Below are 17,608 nucleotides of genomic sequence, written 5' to 3'. Positions count from 1 at the left end.
CCCATTTTGGAAAGAAGACACCCCAAGGTATTCCGTAAGGGGCATGGCGAGTTCCTAGAATTTTTTATTTTTTGTCGCAAGTTAGTGGAATATGAGACTTTGTAAGGAAAAAAGAGAAAAAAAAAAAATCATCATTTTCCGCTAACTTGTGACAAAAAATAAAAAATTCTAGGAACTCGCAGTGCCCCTCACGGAATACCTTGGGATGTCTTCTTTCCAAAATGGGGTCACTTGTGGCGTAGTTATACTGCCCTGGCAATTTAGGGGCCCAAATGTGTGAGAAGTACTTTGCAATCAAAATCTGTAAAAAAATGACCGGTGAAATCCGAAAGGTGCACTTTGGAATATGCGCCCCTTTGCCCACCTTGGCATCAAAAAAGTGTCACACATGTGGTATCGCCGTACTCAGGAGAAGTTGGGGAATGTGTTTTGGGGGGTCATTTTACATATACCCATGCTGGGTGAGAAAAACATCTTGGTCAAATGCCAACTTTGTATAAAAAAATGGGAAAAGTTGTCTTTTGCCAACATATTTCTCTCACCCAGCATGGGTATATGTAAAATGACACCCCAAAACACATTCCCCAACTTCTCCTGAGTACGGCGATACCACATGTGTGACACTTTTTTGCTGCCAAGGTGGGCAAAGGGGCGCATATTCCAAAGTGCACCTTTCGGATTTCACCGGTCATTTCTTACACATTTTGATTGCAAAGTTCTTCTCACACATTTGGGCCCCTAAATTGCCAGGGCAGTATAACTACCCCACAAGTGACCCCATTTTGGAAAGAAGACACCCCAAGGTATTCTGTGAGGGGCATGGTGAGTTCCTAGAATTTTTTATTTTTTGTCGCAAGTTAGTGCAATATGAGACTTTGTAAGAAAAAAAAAATAATAATCGTCATCATTTTCCGCTAACTTGTGACAAAAAATAAAAAGTTCTATGAACTCACTATGCCCATCAGCGAATACCTTAGGGTGTCTACTTTCCGAAATGGGGTCATTTGTGGGGGTTTTCTACTGTTTGGGCATTGTAGAACCTCAGGAAACATGACAGGTGCTCAGAAAATCAGAGCCGTTTCAAAAAGCGGAAATTCACATTTTTGTACCATAGTTTGTAAATGCTATAACTTTTACCCAAACCATTTTTTTTTGCCCAAAAATTTTTTTTTTATCAAAGACATGTAGAACTATAAATTTAGCGAAAAATTTATATATGGATGTCGTTTTTTTTGCAAAATTTCACAGCTGAAAGTGAAAAATGTCATTTTTTTGCAAAAAAATCGTTACATTTTGATTAATAACAAAAAAAGTAAAAATGTCAGCAGCAATAAAATACCACCAAATGAAAGCTCCATTAGTGAGAAGAAAAGGAGGTAAAATTCATTTGTATGGTAAGTTGCATGACCGAGCGATAAACGGTGAAAGGAGTGTAGTGCCGAAGTGTAAAAAGTGGCCTGGTCATGAAGGGGGTTTCACCTAGCGGGGCTGAAGTGGTTAAACCGCGAGAATGACATGAACATGAGTTTCACCTTAAAATTTTTTGGGGGGAGACTGGATTTTCTTGATGTTCGTGTCATACGCGATTGGGAAATCATAACAGAGGGCTATCGTTAACCCACTGCCTCCAATTCCCTTCTAAACCATGGAAGCTTTCATTCACGTAGTGTGAAAGAGGCCATACCTTATGGACAATTCACATGATTAAGGCGCATTAATAGCAGAAGGGATGGTTATGTAAGACAGGCTACCGAACTCAAAAATCGCTCCCTGAAGAGGGAATACCCTTTGAAAATGCTGGATGAAGCATTTACTAGGGCAGATAGAAACACGCAGAATGAATTACTACATCAAAACAAGAAAGTGGAGGAAGACAACCGTTTTGTGTCTATATTCAAATATAGCCCTATGGCCGACTCAATTAAAAAAATTATCCACGATAATTGGGATCTGTTAAAGAATGAGAGCAGTCTAGATAAATTTACGGATAAAAAAAAAATTATTGCTTTCCGCAAAACACCCACCCTGAGGGATCATCTAGTCAGTAGCCGCATGAAATGTGAACAAAACCCTAATCGGTGGCTAAGCGTGAAAAAACCTTTAGGAAATCATCGATGTGGTAATTGCTCCTTCTGTGGATACATCCTCCAGGACAAGGTTATTGTTCTAGGAGGTGTATCACACAGAATGAGACAGTTCTGCACGTGTAAAACCACGTACGTTGTGTATGTGGTTAAATGTGAGTGCGGAGCATTCTATATAGGTAAAACAATTAGGCCCATGTTGGAGAGATTCCGGGAGCACCTCAATTCCATCAGAACAAGGAAAGGCTGCCCCCGTCTTATAGATCATGTATGGCAGAAACACGAGGGAGATAAAAAAAAAAAAATGCCTGGGTTTTGCTGGAATTGAGGTGATTCCAGTTCTGACACAAGGAGGTGATAGGCATCGCCTCTTATTGCAAAAAGAAGCACGATGGATAATCCGTACGGATGGTTGCAATGATCTTAGTCTATTTGTCTGAGATGTAATTTGATTGCTATGGATGATTGTTTTGTAACACGCACACAGGTGGTGCCCTTTGCGGTTGAGAGCTATACCCATTAATGGGGTTAATCTCATGCTCCTAAATAGGTCGGCACGCCTGTCTGCGTCACACAGGTAGCCGGAAGAAGCACATTTGTGCGAAACGACCGTTGCTGCCCCTCAGGCGGCTTTTTGTGAAGGCTTGTCCGCCTCAGCCCTACAATGCTTGTATGCAATTTTTGCAATCGCAATAAAGAATGAGATGATGACATCCTGCAGCTGATGAGTGCCGCAGATTTTCTTACCTCTCTTTTGGTGGATCGTATTCTATTGAAAATTGACCTAAGCAGGCACCACCGTTAGCTTGCATATCATATATCCGGCGTACACAGAGGACTTGCGAACTATCAATCAGCAATTTGTTTGGGTGTAGTGCCGCCTGAATTTTCTTCTGTTGTGGTGCACATTTATTAAGGCCCTGGGCTGGCGGATGATCCTCTGAAGTTATGAAGAGACGCAGGCCTCCCCATAAGTTCAGCGCACACAGCGCCAGTTCTCAATGTCAGAGAAATACCAAGATGTCTTACATTTAGACCATTTTTTTTACACCTAAAACAGGCGCAGAAAATGGTAAATGAGACGGGCCTGCCGGCCCATCCACTTCCCCGCCCATAATATTAGACCTGTTGTGAGCATGGCAAAGTAGCAGATAGCGTAGAAAAAGGTCTAAATGTAAGACCGCTAAGAATCTGTCTTACATTTAGAACTGGAGGAGGATCCGCCAAAGTTATGAAGAGGCCGGCGCCTCTACATTAGTGTACAATAAGCATATTTTCCGATGTTTCAGAACAAGGCAATTTTTGGAACGCTTCTTTAATTTAAAAGTGCAACAAATCCGGCAGCGTGTTATTAAACAGGCTGTTTGTTAACACCGTCAACCATGTGTTCGCCCATAGCTATATATGTCACTGCCACTCTCGCATAGTTACATAGGTTGAAAGACACAAATTCATCAAGTTTAAACTTTTTCAGACCAATTATACAACATTAATTACCAAGTATTATAAGGCCTCCTGCACACAGCCATATCCATTTTGCAGTTCACAAATTGCGGATTTGCAAAATACAAATGCTGCCCACCATCCTGGTCTGAGGACTTTCCGAATGCACTGTATAGCTATGGTGCAATATACCTGCAAAACCTTATTTTTTTTTTAAACCAGTGACAATTTTTTTGTAATCTGATTTTATTTTGATTATGGGGCAGCCATCTTGTCTGCCCTGGTAACAGTATTTAGAGATATGCGTTATAGCAGCCACTATGGGCCATAGATAGAAAAGAGTGGAGGGTATTCATTGACTTATATGGGACAGTTTTGCGGCCCATGCCAAGGTCATTGTACAAGTAAGGATGCACAAAGGCCCCATAAAAGTAGACTTGTGCTGCTGTAAAGTAAATTCCAGGGGGCATAAAGAGCATTACCTGAATAAGGCTACTTTCACATAAGCATTTTACCTGTACGGTTTTGAGATCCAGCAGGGGATCTCAATACCACAGCAAAATGCTTCCATTCTAATAATACAACTGGCTGCATCCGTTCAGAACGGTTCTGGTTATATTATATTGAAAATGAAAAATCCGAAAAAGACGGCTCCGACACTATTAACTTACTCGCTTGCAGCGATTGTGTCCTGTATGGGAACGCAACAAACCGGAACGGAATGTATTTTGGTGCACTCCGTTCTGGTTTGTTCATTTTTTTTCCTCTTTAAAAATGAAAAGCTGAAGCGTTGTGCTGTGGTGTTGACACAGTGTGCCGGATCTCAAAACAAGACAGCACAACGCTAATGTGAAAATAGCCTTAAAGGAAGAATGGGCATTTGCAGTACCACAGACGTTAGAAGGAGTAGATAAGCTGACAATCATCTATTGTGGATCCAATGTTTTTTATACAGAGGTGATAAGTCATTGTAAGGGCTCATGGACATGAATGTGTTCCGGTCGTGTTCGTATTGTGGCCCGCAAACAATATACGGGCACCGGCCATGTGCACATAGTGTCATGTATACGCATCCATTCACTTGAATGGGTCCGCAATCCAGAAGATATGGGGCAGAGGCACAGAGGGGAAGGCTACGGAAGCACTACAGAGTGCTTCTGTGGCATTTCAGTCCATGCCTCTGCACTGCAAAAAAAATAGAACATGCTCAAATTATTTTCCCGGTGTGGACAGATCACAGACCCATTCAAGTTGAATGGGTCTGCATCTGCCAGCACAGGCCACATGGATGGTGCCTGTGCATTGGGGGCTGCAATCTGCACTTCCCAATACACAGCATGGGCGGCACACATTTGTGTGCATGAGCCATAACCCTGTCTGTGAAAATGAGATGACTGCTGAAAAGCAATCTGTACATAATAGGAAATGGCACCTATTATTAGGCTTAGAGGCCAGTACAAAAACAGGTATTTACTGATTACAGAATACTTTTAACGCCTTCCCAACATCTTCTGTATATGTACAATAGATGTCTGAACTTTAAAGATGGCACCCACTCTAAAGCACAGCGGCGCCATCATTGCCACTGGTTTTCTGCTGTGTCAGACACTCAAGGCTAATGTCTGTCATCAGCAGTAACACCGGTCACAGACATTTAAAGGGATTGTCCGCGTTAAGAGCTGAACCTGGACATATCCCCATCTTCACCCCTCTGATATAAGCATCAGAGCATTCCATGCTCCGATGCTCTCCTTTGCCCTGCACTGAATTGCAAAGGGCAAATTTTGGGGAGTTCCGGTGATGTACCGGGCTTTCCATAGGGACTGCTAGGTGGAGGCTTCTGCCCAGCAGTGAGCCCGGTGACATCACTGACACCAATGGGAAGGCTTTAGCTCTGCCCAAGCCTGTAAAACAGCTAGGGCAACGCTAAAGCTAGTCAATCGGAGCCGGTGACGTCACCGGAAACACTGCTGTGTGGAAGCCTCCGCCTAGCAGTGTGCCATTGTAAACAAAAAAGCTCTTGCCCTGTGCAGGGGTGATAATGGGGATATGTTTAGGTTCAGAGCCCCTTTAACCCCTCAGATGCTGCTGTTAATTGTTACCACGGCATCGGAGAGCGCCGCTCTCCGGGGTCCAAATGGTTTCCCCCGCATTGAAATCAGGGAAGCCGTTGGTTCACTATTGTAGTCTGGGTCCCTCTGAAGGATCTGGGGCTACCACGGCAATAGTTCCTATGGCAGAGCTCCAAAGTAATGTATTGAATGTTCCATAGACTGCAATGGTAATTTACTGCAGTCTATGGGACAAGAGATCTAATGATCATAATGATCTACTTAATAGGTGTAAAGAAAAAAGTTTTACAAAATATAAACATTCAAATCACCCTTCCTTTCCCATAAAAATAATAAAATAAAATAAAACAAAGATTAATTCCACTGCCGTTTCCCAAAACGCCCATACGATTAAAATATTAATGTATTAACCCATATGGTGAACGCTGTAATAGGAAAAAAATAAATCAAAATGGTCAATTAGCAGTTTTTTTATTGCTTCACCTACCAGAATATTTTTTTTAAAGTGATCAAAAAAAGCATACACACTCCAGAATATTATCACTGAATACTACAGATAGGTTAGCGTGCAAAAAACGAGCCCTCACACAGCTCTGTAGATATAAATATAAAAAAAAAATGTTATGGGGGTCAGAATATGCAGATGCAAATGAAAAAATCTTTCCCAAAGTCTTTTTTTAGTTTTAAAACACAAGAAACGTTATGTAAATGCGGTATTGCTGTAATTGGACTGACCCCGGAGAATGAAGAAGAACAGTTTTACTGGAAGGGGGAACACCATAAAACTGTGGCGGAAATGCATTTTTTTTTTTCCAACTTCACCCCCATTTGGAAATTGTTTTCCAGTTTCCCACTAAATCCTATGGAACATAAAAAAATCTGGTCCTGCAAAGAAAAAAAAAACAAGCCCTTATACGGCTATGTAAACGGAAAAATAAAAAAGTTATGGCAGGGAGTGAAAAATAAAAACGGAAAATCGTCATGTTAGGAGGGGGTTAATACATCAGACTCCCTACTAGTATGATTTATTCTTTGATTGCTCCTGTCACACCCAACCAGCATATCGGGATAGCGCAGGACGGCAGGAATTATGTTGGTTTCCACCTAATGGCCACACACTCATACAGGATAATGGAGACACTGCACACTTACTGATTGTCTGGATGCTGGAGACACTCCCTGCTGTGCCGCTGATTAATTTAGCCATGTCTGCTATGGGGCTGCTAGAAACTCAGGGACCTGATCTAGGGAAGTGAACAGAGAAGCTTGCATGTACAGTACAGATGAAAAGTTTGGACACACCTTCTCATTCAAAGAGTTTTCTTTATTTTCATGACTATGAAAATTGTAGATTCACACTGAAGGCATCAAAACTATGAATTAACACATGTGGAATTATATACATAACAAAAAAAGTGTGAAACAACTGAAAGTCATATTCTAGGTTCTTCAAAGTATCCACCTTTTGCTTTGATTACTGCTTTGCACACTCTTGCCATTCTCTTGATAAGCTTCAAGAGGTAGTCACCTGAAATGGTCTTCCAACAGTCTTGAAGGAGTTCCCAGAGATGCTTAGCACTTGTTGGCCCTTTTGCCTTCACTCTGCGGTCTAGCTCACCCCAAACCATCTCGATTGGGTTCAGGTCCGGTGACTGTGGAGGCCAGGTCATCTGGCGCAGCACCCCTTCACTCTCCTTCATGGTCAAATAGCCCTTACACAGCCTGGAGGTGTGTTTGGGGTCATTGTCCTGTTGAAAAATAAATGATGGTCCAACTAAACGCAAACCGGATGGAATAGCATGCCGCTGCAAGATGCTGTGGTAGCCATGCTGGTTCAGTATGCCTTCAATTTTGAAAAAAATCCCCAACAGTGTCACCAGCAAAGCACCCCCACACCATCACACCTCCTCCTCCATGCTTCACGGTGGGAACCAGGCATGTAGAGTCCATCCGTTCACCTTTTCTGCATCGCACAAAGACACGGTGGTTGGAACCAAAGATCTCAAATTTGGGCTCATCAGACTAAAGCACAGATTTCCACTAGTCTAATGTCCATTCCTTGTGTTCTTTAGCCCAAACAAGTCTCTTCTGCTTGTTGCCTGTCCTCAGCAGTGGTTTCCTAGCAGATATTCTACCATGAAGTCCTGATTCACACAGTTTCCTCTTAACAGTTGTTCTAGAGATGTGTCTGCTGCTAGAACTCTGTGTGGCATTGACCTGGTCTCTAATCTGAGCTGCTGTTAACCTGCGATTTCTGAGGCTGGTGACTCGGATGAACTTATCCTCCGCAGCAGAGGTGACTCTTGGTCTTCCTTTCCTGGAGCGGTCCACATGTGAGCCAGTTTCTTTGTAGCGCTTGATGGTTTTTGTGACTGCACTTGGGGACACTTTCAAAGTTCTCCCATTTTTTCGGACTGACTGACCTTCATTTCTTAAAGTAATGATGGCCGTTCGTTATTCTTTACTTAGCTGCTTTTTTCTTGCCATAATACAAATTCTAACAGTCTATTCAGTAGGACTATCAGCTGTGTATCCACCTGACTTCTCCACAACACAACTGATGGTCACAACCCCATTTATAAGGCAAGAAATCCCACTTATTAAACCTGACAGGGCACACCTGTGAAGTGAAAACCATTTCAGGTAGAGAATGCCAAGAGTGTGCAAAGCAGTAATCAAAGCAAAAGGTGGCTACTTTGAAGAATCTAGAATATGACATTTTCAGTTGTTTCACACTTTTTTGTTATGTATATAATTCCACATGTGTTAATTCATAGTTTTGATGCCATCAGTGTGAATCTACAATTTTCATAGTCATGAAAATAAAGAAAACTCTTTGAATGAGAAGGTGTGTCCAAACTTTTGGTCTGTACTGTAGATCTAAGGCTACTTTCACACTCGCGTTTTTGGTGTGGATTCGTCATGGATCTGCACAGAAGGATCCGTTCAGATAATACAAACGTCTGCATCCGTTCAGAACGGATCCGTTTGTATTATCTTTAACATAGCCAAGACGAATCAGTGTTGAACACCAATGAAAGTCCTTGGAGGTCGGAACCGTTTTCTGTTGTGTCAGTTTCGTCAGACGGACACCAAAACGCTGCATGGTGCATCTATACTGGGGGGTGGTAGATCCTGCACTTGTGGCCCGTTGCTAATGGCAATTCCCAGCAAAAATGCATACAATGGAGGATGTAGGTTTAGCGTTAGGTCCGAGCTACTTAAGAAACCTTGGTGCGGTGCTCGGGCTCAGACATATCCTCCAAGCAGGATATGTTGGCTAATTCTCAATTTTACACCAGTACGATTCTCAATTTTACACCAGTACGAGGGTTAGTAAGACCGCAGAGTGCACCTGTCTTTGTTTTTGTTATGTTATTTTGACTGCTTATCACATCCACACAATTGCTATCTTGTGTAGGATGTCCATTGTGGTACTTGTGGTCCGCTGCAGGCATCCTCTATTGTATGCATTTTTGCTGAGGATTGCCATTAGCAACGGGCCACAAGTGCAGGATCTGCCCCCCCAGTATAGATGCACCACTGCATATGGGGTTGAGCACTTCCTGCTTTTTAATACCACGCCAATTTGTAGTTTGTATTTTGAAAGTAGACTAAGGCCTCATGCACACAAACATATTTTGTTTCAGTGTCTTTTTTTTTTTTTTTTTTTCCGATAGGATGCCATTAATTTCAAAGGGTCCTCAAAAAACACGGACAGCACACCGTGTGCTGTTAGCATCAGTATGTCCGTTCCGTTGGCCCGCAAAAAAAATAGTGCATGTCCTATTTTTTCCTAGCGGACAAGGATAGGCATTATTACAATGGATCTGCAAACAAAACGGATGCCATACGGAACGTCATCCTTTTTTTGCAGATCCGCAATTTGCGGACCGCAAAACACATACGGTCGTGTGCATGTAGCCTAAGGGTGCATTCACATAACCATTTATCTTTACGTTCCTCTGATCAGTCAGGAGAGAGAGAGAGAGAGAGAGAGAGAGAGAGAGAAAAAAAAAAACAGGATCCATAAATTTTTTTTTATCCTGTTGCACCAGTTTGAGCCATTTCCGTCTGAGATCTGTTTTTTAGATTGAAACAAAAGTAATGCATGCAGTTTTTTCCAATCTAAAAAACTGATCTCAGACGGAAATGGCTCAAAACGGATGACAACTGATGCAACAGGATCCGTTTTTTACTGGATCCTGTAAAAAACAGATCCTATGCATAAGGCCTCATGCACACGGTCGTTGTTTTGGTCTGCATCCGAGCCGCAGTTTTGGCGGCTCGGATGCGGACCCATTCACTTAACGGGGCCGCAAAAGATGCGGACATCACTCCATATCCTGTCAGCATCCGTTGCTCCGTTCCGTGGGCCGCAAATAAAATATAAACCGTTCTTTTCTTGTCCGCATTTTGTGGACAAGAATAGGCAGCTATATTAATGGCTGTCCATGCCATTCCGCAAATTGCGGAACACACACGGACGCCATTCGTGTTTTGCGGATCCGCAATTTGCGGACCGCAAAACACACAACGGGCGTGTGCATGAGACCTAACTGTTGCAACAGGATCCGTTTTTTTTTACAGGATCCTGGTTTTTTTTCTCTCCTTCTTCTGATGGATCAGAAGAATGTAAAGCTAAACGGTGATGTGAATGCACTCTAATTTTAGATGGGAGATGATGCCGATGTCAGCCCCTCTAGAAAAAGATCCATTGCTTTGAGATACTTGTATGTCAGAGAGGGGAGCTGCTGCTGAAGATCTATTGCAGGGTTGCCCAACCTGCGGCCCTCCAGCTGTTGCAAAACTATAACTCCCAGTATGCCTGGACAGCCTACAGCTATTAGGGCATGCTGGGAATTGTAGTTTTGAAACAACTGGAGGACAGGCAGGTTGAGCATCCATGATCCGATCCAGAGCTTTGCTGTCCCCCTTGTGACCAGTAAGTGGCTATTTCTCTTGTGGACGCCTTTACCATTTAGGGGCCAGGAACACAGCAACACTGGTCGCGAGACATCAAGACATGCGATACAAAGGGCTACATGGCTAAAAGTTGCAAAGACTTTTATATAATGTATTTCAATGGTGTCACTGTGGAACATGCCATATGTTGCGACAGTCACAGAAAAAAATCCAACTTGGATGAATTTTTTTGCAGTCGCATCATGTAGCACAAATTGTACATTGCATGTAGCATTACATAAAATGTAACCGGACCCTTATCCCTCCCTACTGGACTGTACCCATTAGAAAGACTATTCCTGTGTAATGTGTTTCTCCACCGAGACTGTTCCTGGCATAATTCAGAATGGGCAATAAACTATTTGTGCCGTTCCCAAATCACTCGCTTACTTGATCATGTAATAATCTTACAAACCCATGACAGCTCCTGTTGGCCAAATATAACATACCCCCATAAATCTTGAGAACACATCTGCCATGCTGCACCATTCATCTCTTTGAGACTGCTAGAAATAGCCGAGCACTGTGTATGACCATTTCCGACAGTCCGCATGCTTGACCAGCTACTTTTCGGGGTACTGGGCCTTTTTCTCATGATGAGGGCATACCAGTGGTCAGCAAATAATTATGCGTAGCAAATTATTATACCCGATTGACTGATTTTTCTGGACCACTGGAAACAATTTGCACACTATTCTCCTAAATTTCCCCAAAACAGATCTAAGGGCCCTTGCAGACAAGCGTGAGCGTATTAGGTCCGGATGCGGTCAGTGAAAAATTTGCGATTGCAAAGTCATTCAGTTTTGTATGCAATCGCGTTCAGTTTGTATCGCGCAGGTACAATGCAATTTTAATTCATTTTGCACTGGCATGATAAAAAAAAATTTGAAGGTATACAAACAACATCTCTTAGCAACCATTCATGAAAAATGCATTGCATCAGCACTTGCTTGCGGATGTGATATTCACACAACCCCATTCACTTCTATGGGGCCAGCGTTGCGTGAAAAACGCTGAATATAGAACATGCTGCGATTTTCACGAAACACACAAGTGATGCGTGAAAACCAACGCTTATGTACACAGCCCCATTCGCATCACGCATTGCACCCTCGTGGAATACTCGTGTGAAAGGGGCCTAACCTCCAAAATCAATTCACCCCGTTGCTGCCTAGATATTTTTGTTCTGTCTGGTATAACAGTTAGTTAATCAGAATAATATGCTGCGCTCAAATAGGAAAGCTACTTTTTATGACAGAACCTTTTAACTATACTTGACAAATATAAATATCTCATTTTTGACTCACTGGAGATGACGGCCTATGTTCTGTTAGGCAAGTCATGGTCAATGAAAAGTTTAAGGCCTCATGCACACGACCGTATATATTTTGCGATCCGCAAAAAATACAGATGACATCCGTGTGCATTCCGTATTTTGCGGAACGGAATAGCTGGCCCCTAATAGAACAGTATTATCCTTGTCCGTATTGCGGACAATAATAGGACATGTTCTGTTTTTTTGAGGAACGAAAATACGGACATACGGAAACAGAATGCACACGGAGTACCTTCAGTTAATTTTTTTTTGCGGACCCATTGAAATGAATGGTTCAATACGTTCCTGTGCATGAGGCCTAAAAGCAATAATGTAATAAATGTAAGCAGTAAGGTAAAGCTTGACAAACATTCATTCGCAACGCTTTTCACTTTATAATTTAGGATACCTACAATCTTCTCCAGGAACTCTTAATAAACCCTTATGAAATAGTAAATCCATAAGTATTTTATTGCTGTTAAAAGAACCTGAGCATCAGCAGCAAATTTGTAGTAAAGTCGTTTTCGACTTAAAGGGAACCTGTCACCAGTTTTATGGTGCCTAACTAAGGGCAACATAAATAAGTGACTGATTCTCTTAGCAAAATGCTGGGTCACTTTCTTTAATTGACCCAGTCAATCTGCCAGCTTCTTGTATTGAAAAGCTCCAGCTGAAAATGATGAGTCCTGAATATTCATGAGCTCCTGACTCTCCCCGCCCACCTGCTGCTGATTGACAGTTATTTTCCATATGAATCAGCAGCATGTGGGCAGGGGAGTGGCTATAGCTCTGAATTAAATATACGCTGGACTCCATGACATCACGCTGGACTCAAATCGGCTCATTAGCAAGCGGCATCTTTGTGTGTATATTATGAGGTAACCATCTGTCACACCAGTAAGTGAATACATCTAAGGCACTTTTTAGTAGTTAATGATTGTATATAATTAGTTAGATTATAATCAAATATCCACATGACAGGTTCCCTTTAAATCCATACAGCACAGTAAAACCACCTAGTGTCAAATGATTTAAAATGTAATTTATTCATATTCAAACAGCCCTACTGGAAGAGAAACATGTAAAATATATGTATATATGCAGATACATATATATATACATATTATTTATAAAGAGATACATATGTACAAATATCATTACAATGACAATTCACTCTATCTTTGGTTTTACATTGAAATAGGAAAGCATCGCTCCTTGATTAACATCGCAATAGAGAATCGATCATTCGTTTTATGGCTCCTTTAATGAAATAGAAGGATCTCGTAATGGCAGCCATGTTTTACTCTTCTTGAGGGGAAAAAGGAAAAAAAAAAAAAAAAAAAAAACATACATTCTAGGATTAAAGTCAAGCACCCCAATCTATTAAAAAATAATAATTAAAAAGTATTGTCTAATAAAAATGTTGTGTTGCTTCGAAAAGCCAAGGCAACTCTGGTTAGAAGTAAACCACAACATAAGTATTAATAATAAAAAAAAACAGGAACTTTTCATCTATTTTTCATTTTGTACTCTATGAAATATTCTCCTACATATCCAATTGTTACAAAACATTGAATAGAATAATAAAAGGCCAACACATGGGAAGAAAAAAAAAGAAAAAAAAAAACGGCATCTAAAAGGTTTGTATACCACATAAAAAACAGTAAACATCAGGAGGAGGGTGGGAATTAACTTCTCTCTTCCCGATTACATTTCTTAAGAATCAGAACACAATATGTTTGTAGGAAAACATCGCATCTCATCTCTGTACTCTTGAGAAAGGGGGAGGGGAATGGAGAATGATTGAGGAGACAGTCGTTTAATCCACAAACTTCATTGTCCAGTTTTTACACTAGATTAAATTCCCTCAGATTAAGCTGTAAGATAGTGTCTTTAACAGCAGCGAAGACAAAACGAATGTTCTCTGTGTCTGTGGCGCAGGTGAAATGAGAGTAGATGACCTTCTCTTTGTCAGGGTTCTGGTCTTGGTAGAGCTTCAAAATAAATTCCCGAGCTGATTTGGCATCTTGTTTAGGACCTGAAACAAAAAATAAATAATACTCAGTGCTTCATAAAAAACATCCAGGAAAAAAATGCAACAGTCCATTTCAGTCCTATAAAATATATCCGTAGGAGAGCTAGATAGAATTAAACATGGTGGCAGTCATGTGACCCGGCAGGGTGACAAAAAAATTGTGAATTATGTGTTTTTATAGTTTTTTTCCGTTATGGCGTTCACTGCACAGAACATTTTAAATATTTTAATGGTTCTGACACAGCGATACCAGATATTAAAATTTTTATATTTTTGTGTCTTATAATGACTTTTTATTTTTTATTATTTTTACTTAATAACTTTTAGCCCTCTTAAGGGGCTAGAACCTGGGATCTTTTGATCACTTGTCACATTTACCATAAGGCTAGGGCTACACGACAACAATAAGTCTCGTGAAACATAGGGCACAATTACACTGCAACATGTGTCGCGTGACATTGATGTCGTACCAATGTCATGCGACAATTTTTATAATGATATAGTCTATGGTGTCGCACTGTGACATGCTGCCTTCCACATTGACTTACAATGGTTTTAGAGACGGATCTGTCTTGGCTATTTTAGAGATAATACAACCGGATCCGTTCACAACGGATGCAGACGGTTGTATTATAACGGAAGCATTTTTGCTGATCCATCACGGATCCAGCTAAAATCCTGGTGTGAAAGTAGCCTTAGCAGGCAGTTTACTGTGGAAGGTCGGGGGCGGGGAGAGCTCTCCCTCTTTCTCCTCTGTGCGGCCGCTTATCAGACCACGGCATGCACTGTTCTTTGTGCGCGCCATGTTCTCTATAGCACTAAATAGCAGACATTAAAATGCAATGCACTATAGGGATGGTGCATTTTATTTTAGAAGCAATCAAAAGATTGGCTATTATAGTACCCTTGTGGAACTATTAAGTGGTTAAAAAAAGAAAAAAAATTCCAATTAACTTCCAGACCGGGCCATTTGCCCTCTTCCTGACCGGGCCTAATTTTGCAAATCTGACAAGCGTCACTTTATGTGGTAATAAATTTGAAACGCTTTTACTTATCCAAGCCATTCTGTTTTCTCGTGACACATTGACTCAAATGTACTATTAACATGATGTTTTACCTTTATTTATATAAAAAAATAAAAAATCCAAAAGATCATGAAAATTTGAAAAAATTCTGTTTTCTAAATTTGAATCTCTGCTTTTAAGGCCTCATGCACACGACCGTTGTGTGTTTTGCGGTCCGAAAATTGCGGATCTGCAAAAACACGGATGGCGTCCGTGTGCATTCAGCAATTTGCAGAATGGCACGGACAGCCATGGATATAACTTCCTATTCTTGTCCGCAAAACTGACAAGAATAGGACAGGTTATATTTTTTTGCGGACCACGGAACAGAGCAACGGATACGGAAAGCACACTGAGTGCTGTCCGCATCTTTTGCGGCCCCGTTGAAGTGAGTGGATCCGCATCCAAGCCGCAAAAACTGTGGCTCGGATGCGGACCAAAACAACGGTCGTGTGCATGAGGCCTAAGACAGATAGTGGTACCTCATAAAATACTCATTAACATTCACCATATGTCTACTTTATGTTGGCATCATTTTGGTAATGTCATTTAATTGTTTAAGAAAGTTGTACCCCATTTTAGAAATTTTCCAATTTAATAAATTTTTCTTGAAACAAATCAAGGGTTAAAAACAAAACACACCAATATTTATTACCCTGACTCAGAAATTTACAGAAACACCCCATATGTGGTTGTATACCGCTGTATGGGCACACTGCAGGGCACAGAAAGCAAGGAGCGCTGTAAGGAATATGGATTATTATTTAATGTCAGCCATGTTCTTACACCAGCCATCTGCTGTCTGATAGAGGAGCACTGCAGGAAAGTTATAAGAAAGTTATGTGTACCCCAAAATGGCATCATTAAAAACTACAACTCACAAACTACAGCTACATAGAGAAAAAGATAAAAAAAAAATTATAGCTCTTGAAAGGCGATGATGGAAAAAAAAAATGAAGAAAAACGCTTGGTCAGTAAGGCTCAAAACAGGCTGGTCACTAAGGGGTTAAATTTATATAAAAAATTCCTATGGGGGGCATCAAAGTTCAAATATGACTGGTCAGCAAAGGCTGGCGAGGGACTGGAGAATGACCAGTCTGACAGATTTATTACACAACAGCATTTTGCAGTTTCTATTAGGGGTGGGCGATATGGCCTAAAATCTATATTGTGATATAATTTAAAGCATGTGCGATATGCGATATATATCGCAATATATTGTTTTCTATATTGGGGGGGGGGGGGGGTTAAACTTTTTTATTTAATAAATATTAGCCTCCTTAAGGCCTAGAACCCTTGTCATATTCACCCTAATAGAGCTCTATTAGGGTGAATATGACTTTACACTCTCCCTGCTGCCCTGTGCTTTGTGCACACAACAGCAGGGAGCTGACCATGGCAGCCAGCCTCTCATGTGCCCCCCAGGCTCTGATCAGCCGCCCAGCCCCTGATCCGCCCCCAAGCCCCTCAGCCTCTGATCAGCCCCCCCCCCCCCCAGCCGCTCCCTCCTATCAGCCCCCTCAGGTAACTCAAACCCACCCCAGTATTAATCATTATTAATGGCCACAGGGTCCCCCCTTCCTCCCCCCCCCCATCATTGGTGGCAGTGGGCAGTTCCGATCGGTTACCATGGCAGCCAGGATGCTACTGAAGTCCTGGCTGCCATGGTATGTTAGTGAGCAGCATTATACTCACGTGCGCCGTGGCCGCCGGGCGCTCCTTCTTCTCATAGGTCTGTGCGGCGCATTGCTAATGCTGCAAGCATTAGCAATGCGCCGCACAGACAGAAGAAGGAGCGACCGGTGGCCACGACGCACGTGAGTATAATGCTGCTCACTAACATACCATGGCAGCCAGGACTTCAGTAGCGTGACTCCTGGCTGCCATGGTAACCGATCTTCACTACCGCTCCGTGGTCATATCGCGGTCCGGCGATATAGGTGATATGCACAAAATCCATATCGCATATCGCCCACCCCTAGTTTCTATATACTATATTTCTAGAAGATGCAGGAGCCAAATGTTACAAACTTTAATTAAAACCCTATTACAATTCTTTTAAACCAAACCCCAAGCGCTTTAAAAAGGTGTAAAAATTCTTCTGAAAGGTGCCTAAAAAAAAACTATATTTTACTCCATGCTTGTAGCTGAAAACCTCTGCACCATAATGGCTTTTCTCTTTTTCTGTTATATTGATGATACACTCCTTCCATAGAAAAAAAAAAGTATCTGAAATAAATAGTTTCCAATAAGATGATGACATCACAGGATCACTCACAGGAAACCTGATGCACTTGTGCTCCTCTTTCGCTCCTTTGACACTATACATTTTCAGCTGTAGAGAAGATCCACACCCCCCACCACAACCAATGTCTGGCTTTCACCAATCACCTCCTTACAAACTGTCTGGGAGCTAGAAGGCAGTACACAGTTTATGCTATTCTTGTCCCTCATATTAATCAGATGTTCTAAATACTATTAGAATATGTAGAACACATAGTTGCAAAATGCTAAAAATAAATAAAATATTTTGACATGTCACCTGCAGTAATTCAGGCATAATACACAGAATGCTCCCTAACCACCAGAAAACCTCTTCACTTCATGCCCCTTATCAAGGCATGTATGAC

The 17,608-nt window shown here is 41.6% G+C and overlaps 1 protein-coding gene across 1 annotated transcript in view; it reads right to left on the bottom strand.

Annotated features, from left to right (window-relative positions):
- Positions 1 to 12,901: 12,901 nt before the first annotated feature.
- Positions 12,902 to 17,608, bottom strand: part of LOC122933040 (guanine nucleotide-binding protein subunit alpha-14) — a 136,513-nt gene continuing 131,806 nt past the window's right edge. Inside the window, exon 7 of the mRNA XM_044287779.1 lies at positions 12,902 to 13,917. Coding sequence (XP_044143714.1) covers positions 13,727 to 13,917 — 191 coding nt within the window. The 3' untranslated portion in view covers positions 12,902 to 13,726. The remainder of the gene's footprint in view (positions 13,918 to 17,608) is intronic.

This window comes from Bufo gargarizans, chromosome 1 (assembly GCF_014858855.1).
Source record: "Bufo gargarizans isolate SCDJY-AF-19 chromosome 1, ASM1485885v1, whole genome shotgun sequence".
Taxonomy (NCBI): domain Eukaryota; kingdom Metazoa; phylum Chordata; class Amphibia; order Anura; family Bufonidae; genus Bufo; species Bufo gargarizans.
Note: the sequence above shows the minus strand (reverse complement) of the source record. Positions and strands in the feature narration are given on the sequence as shown.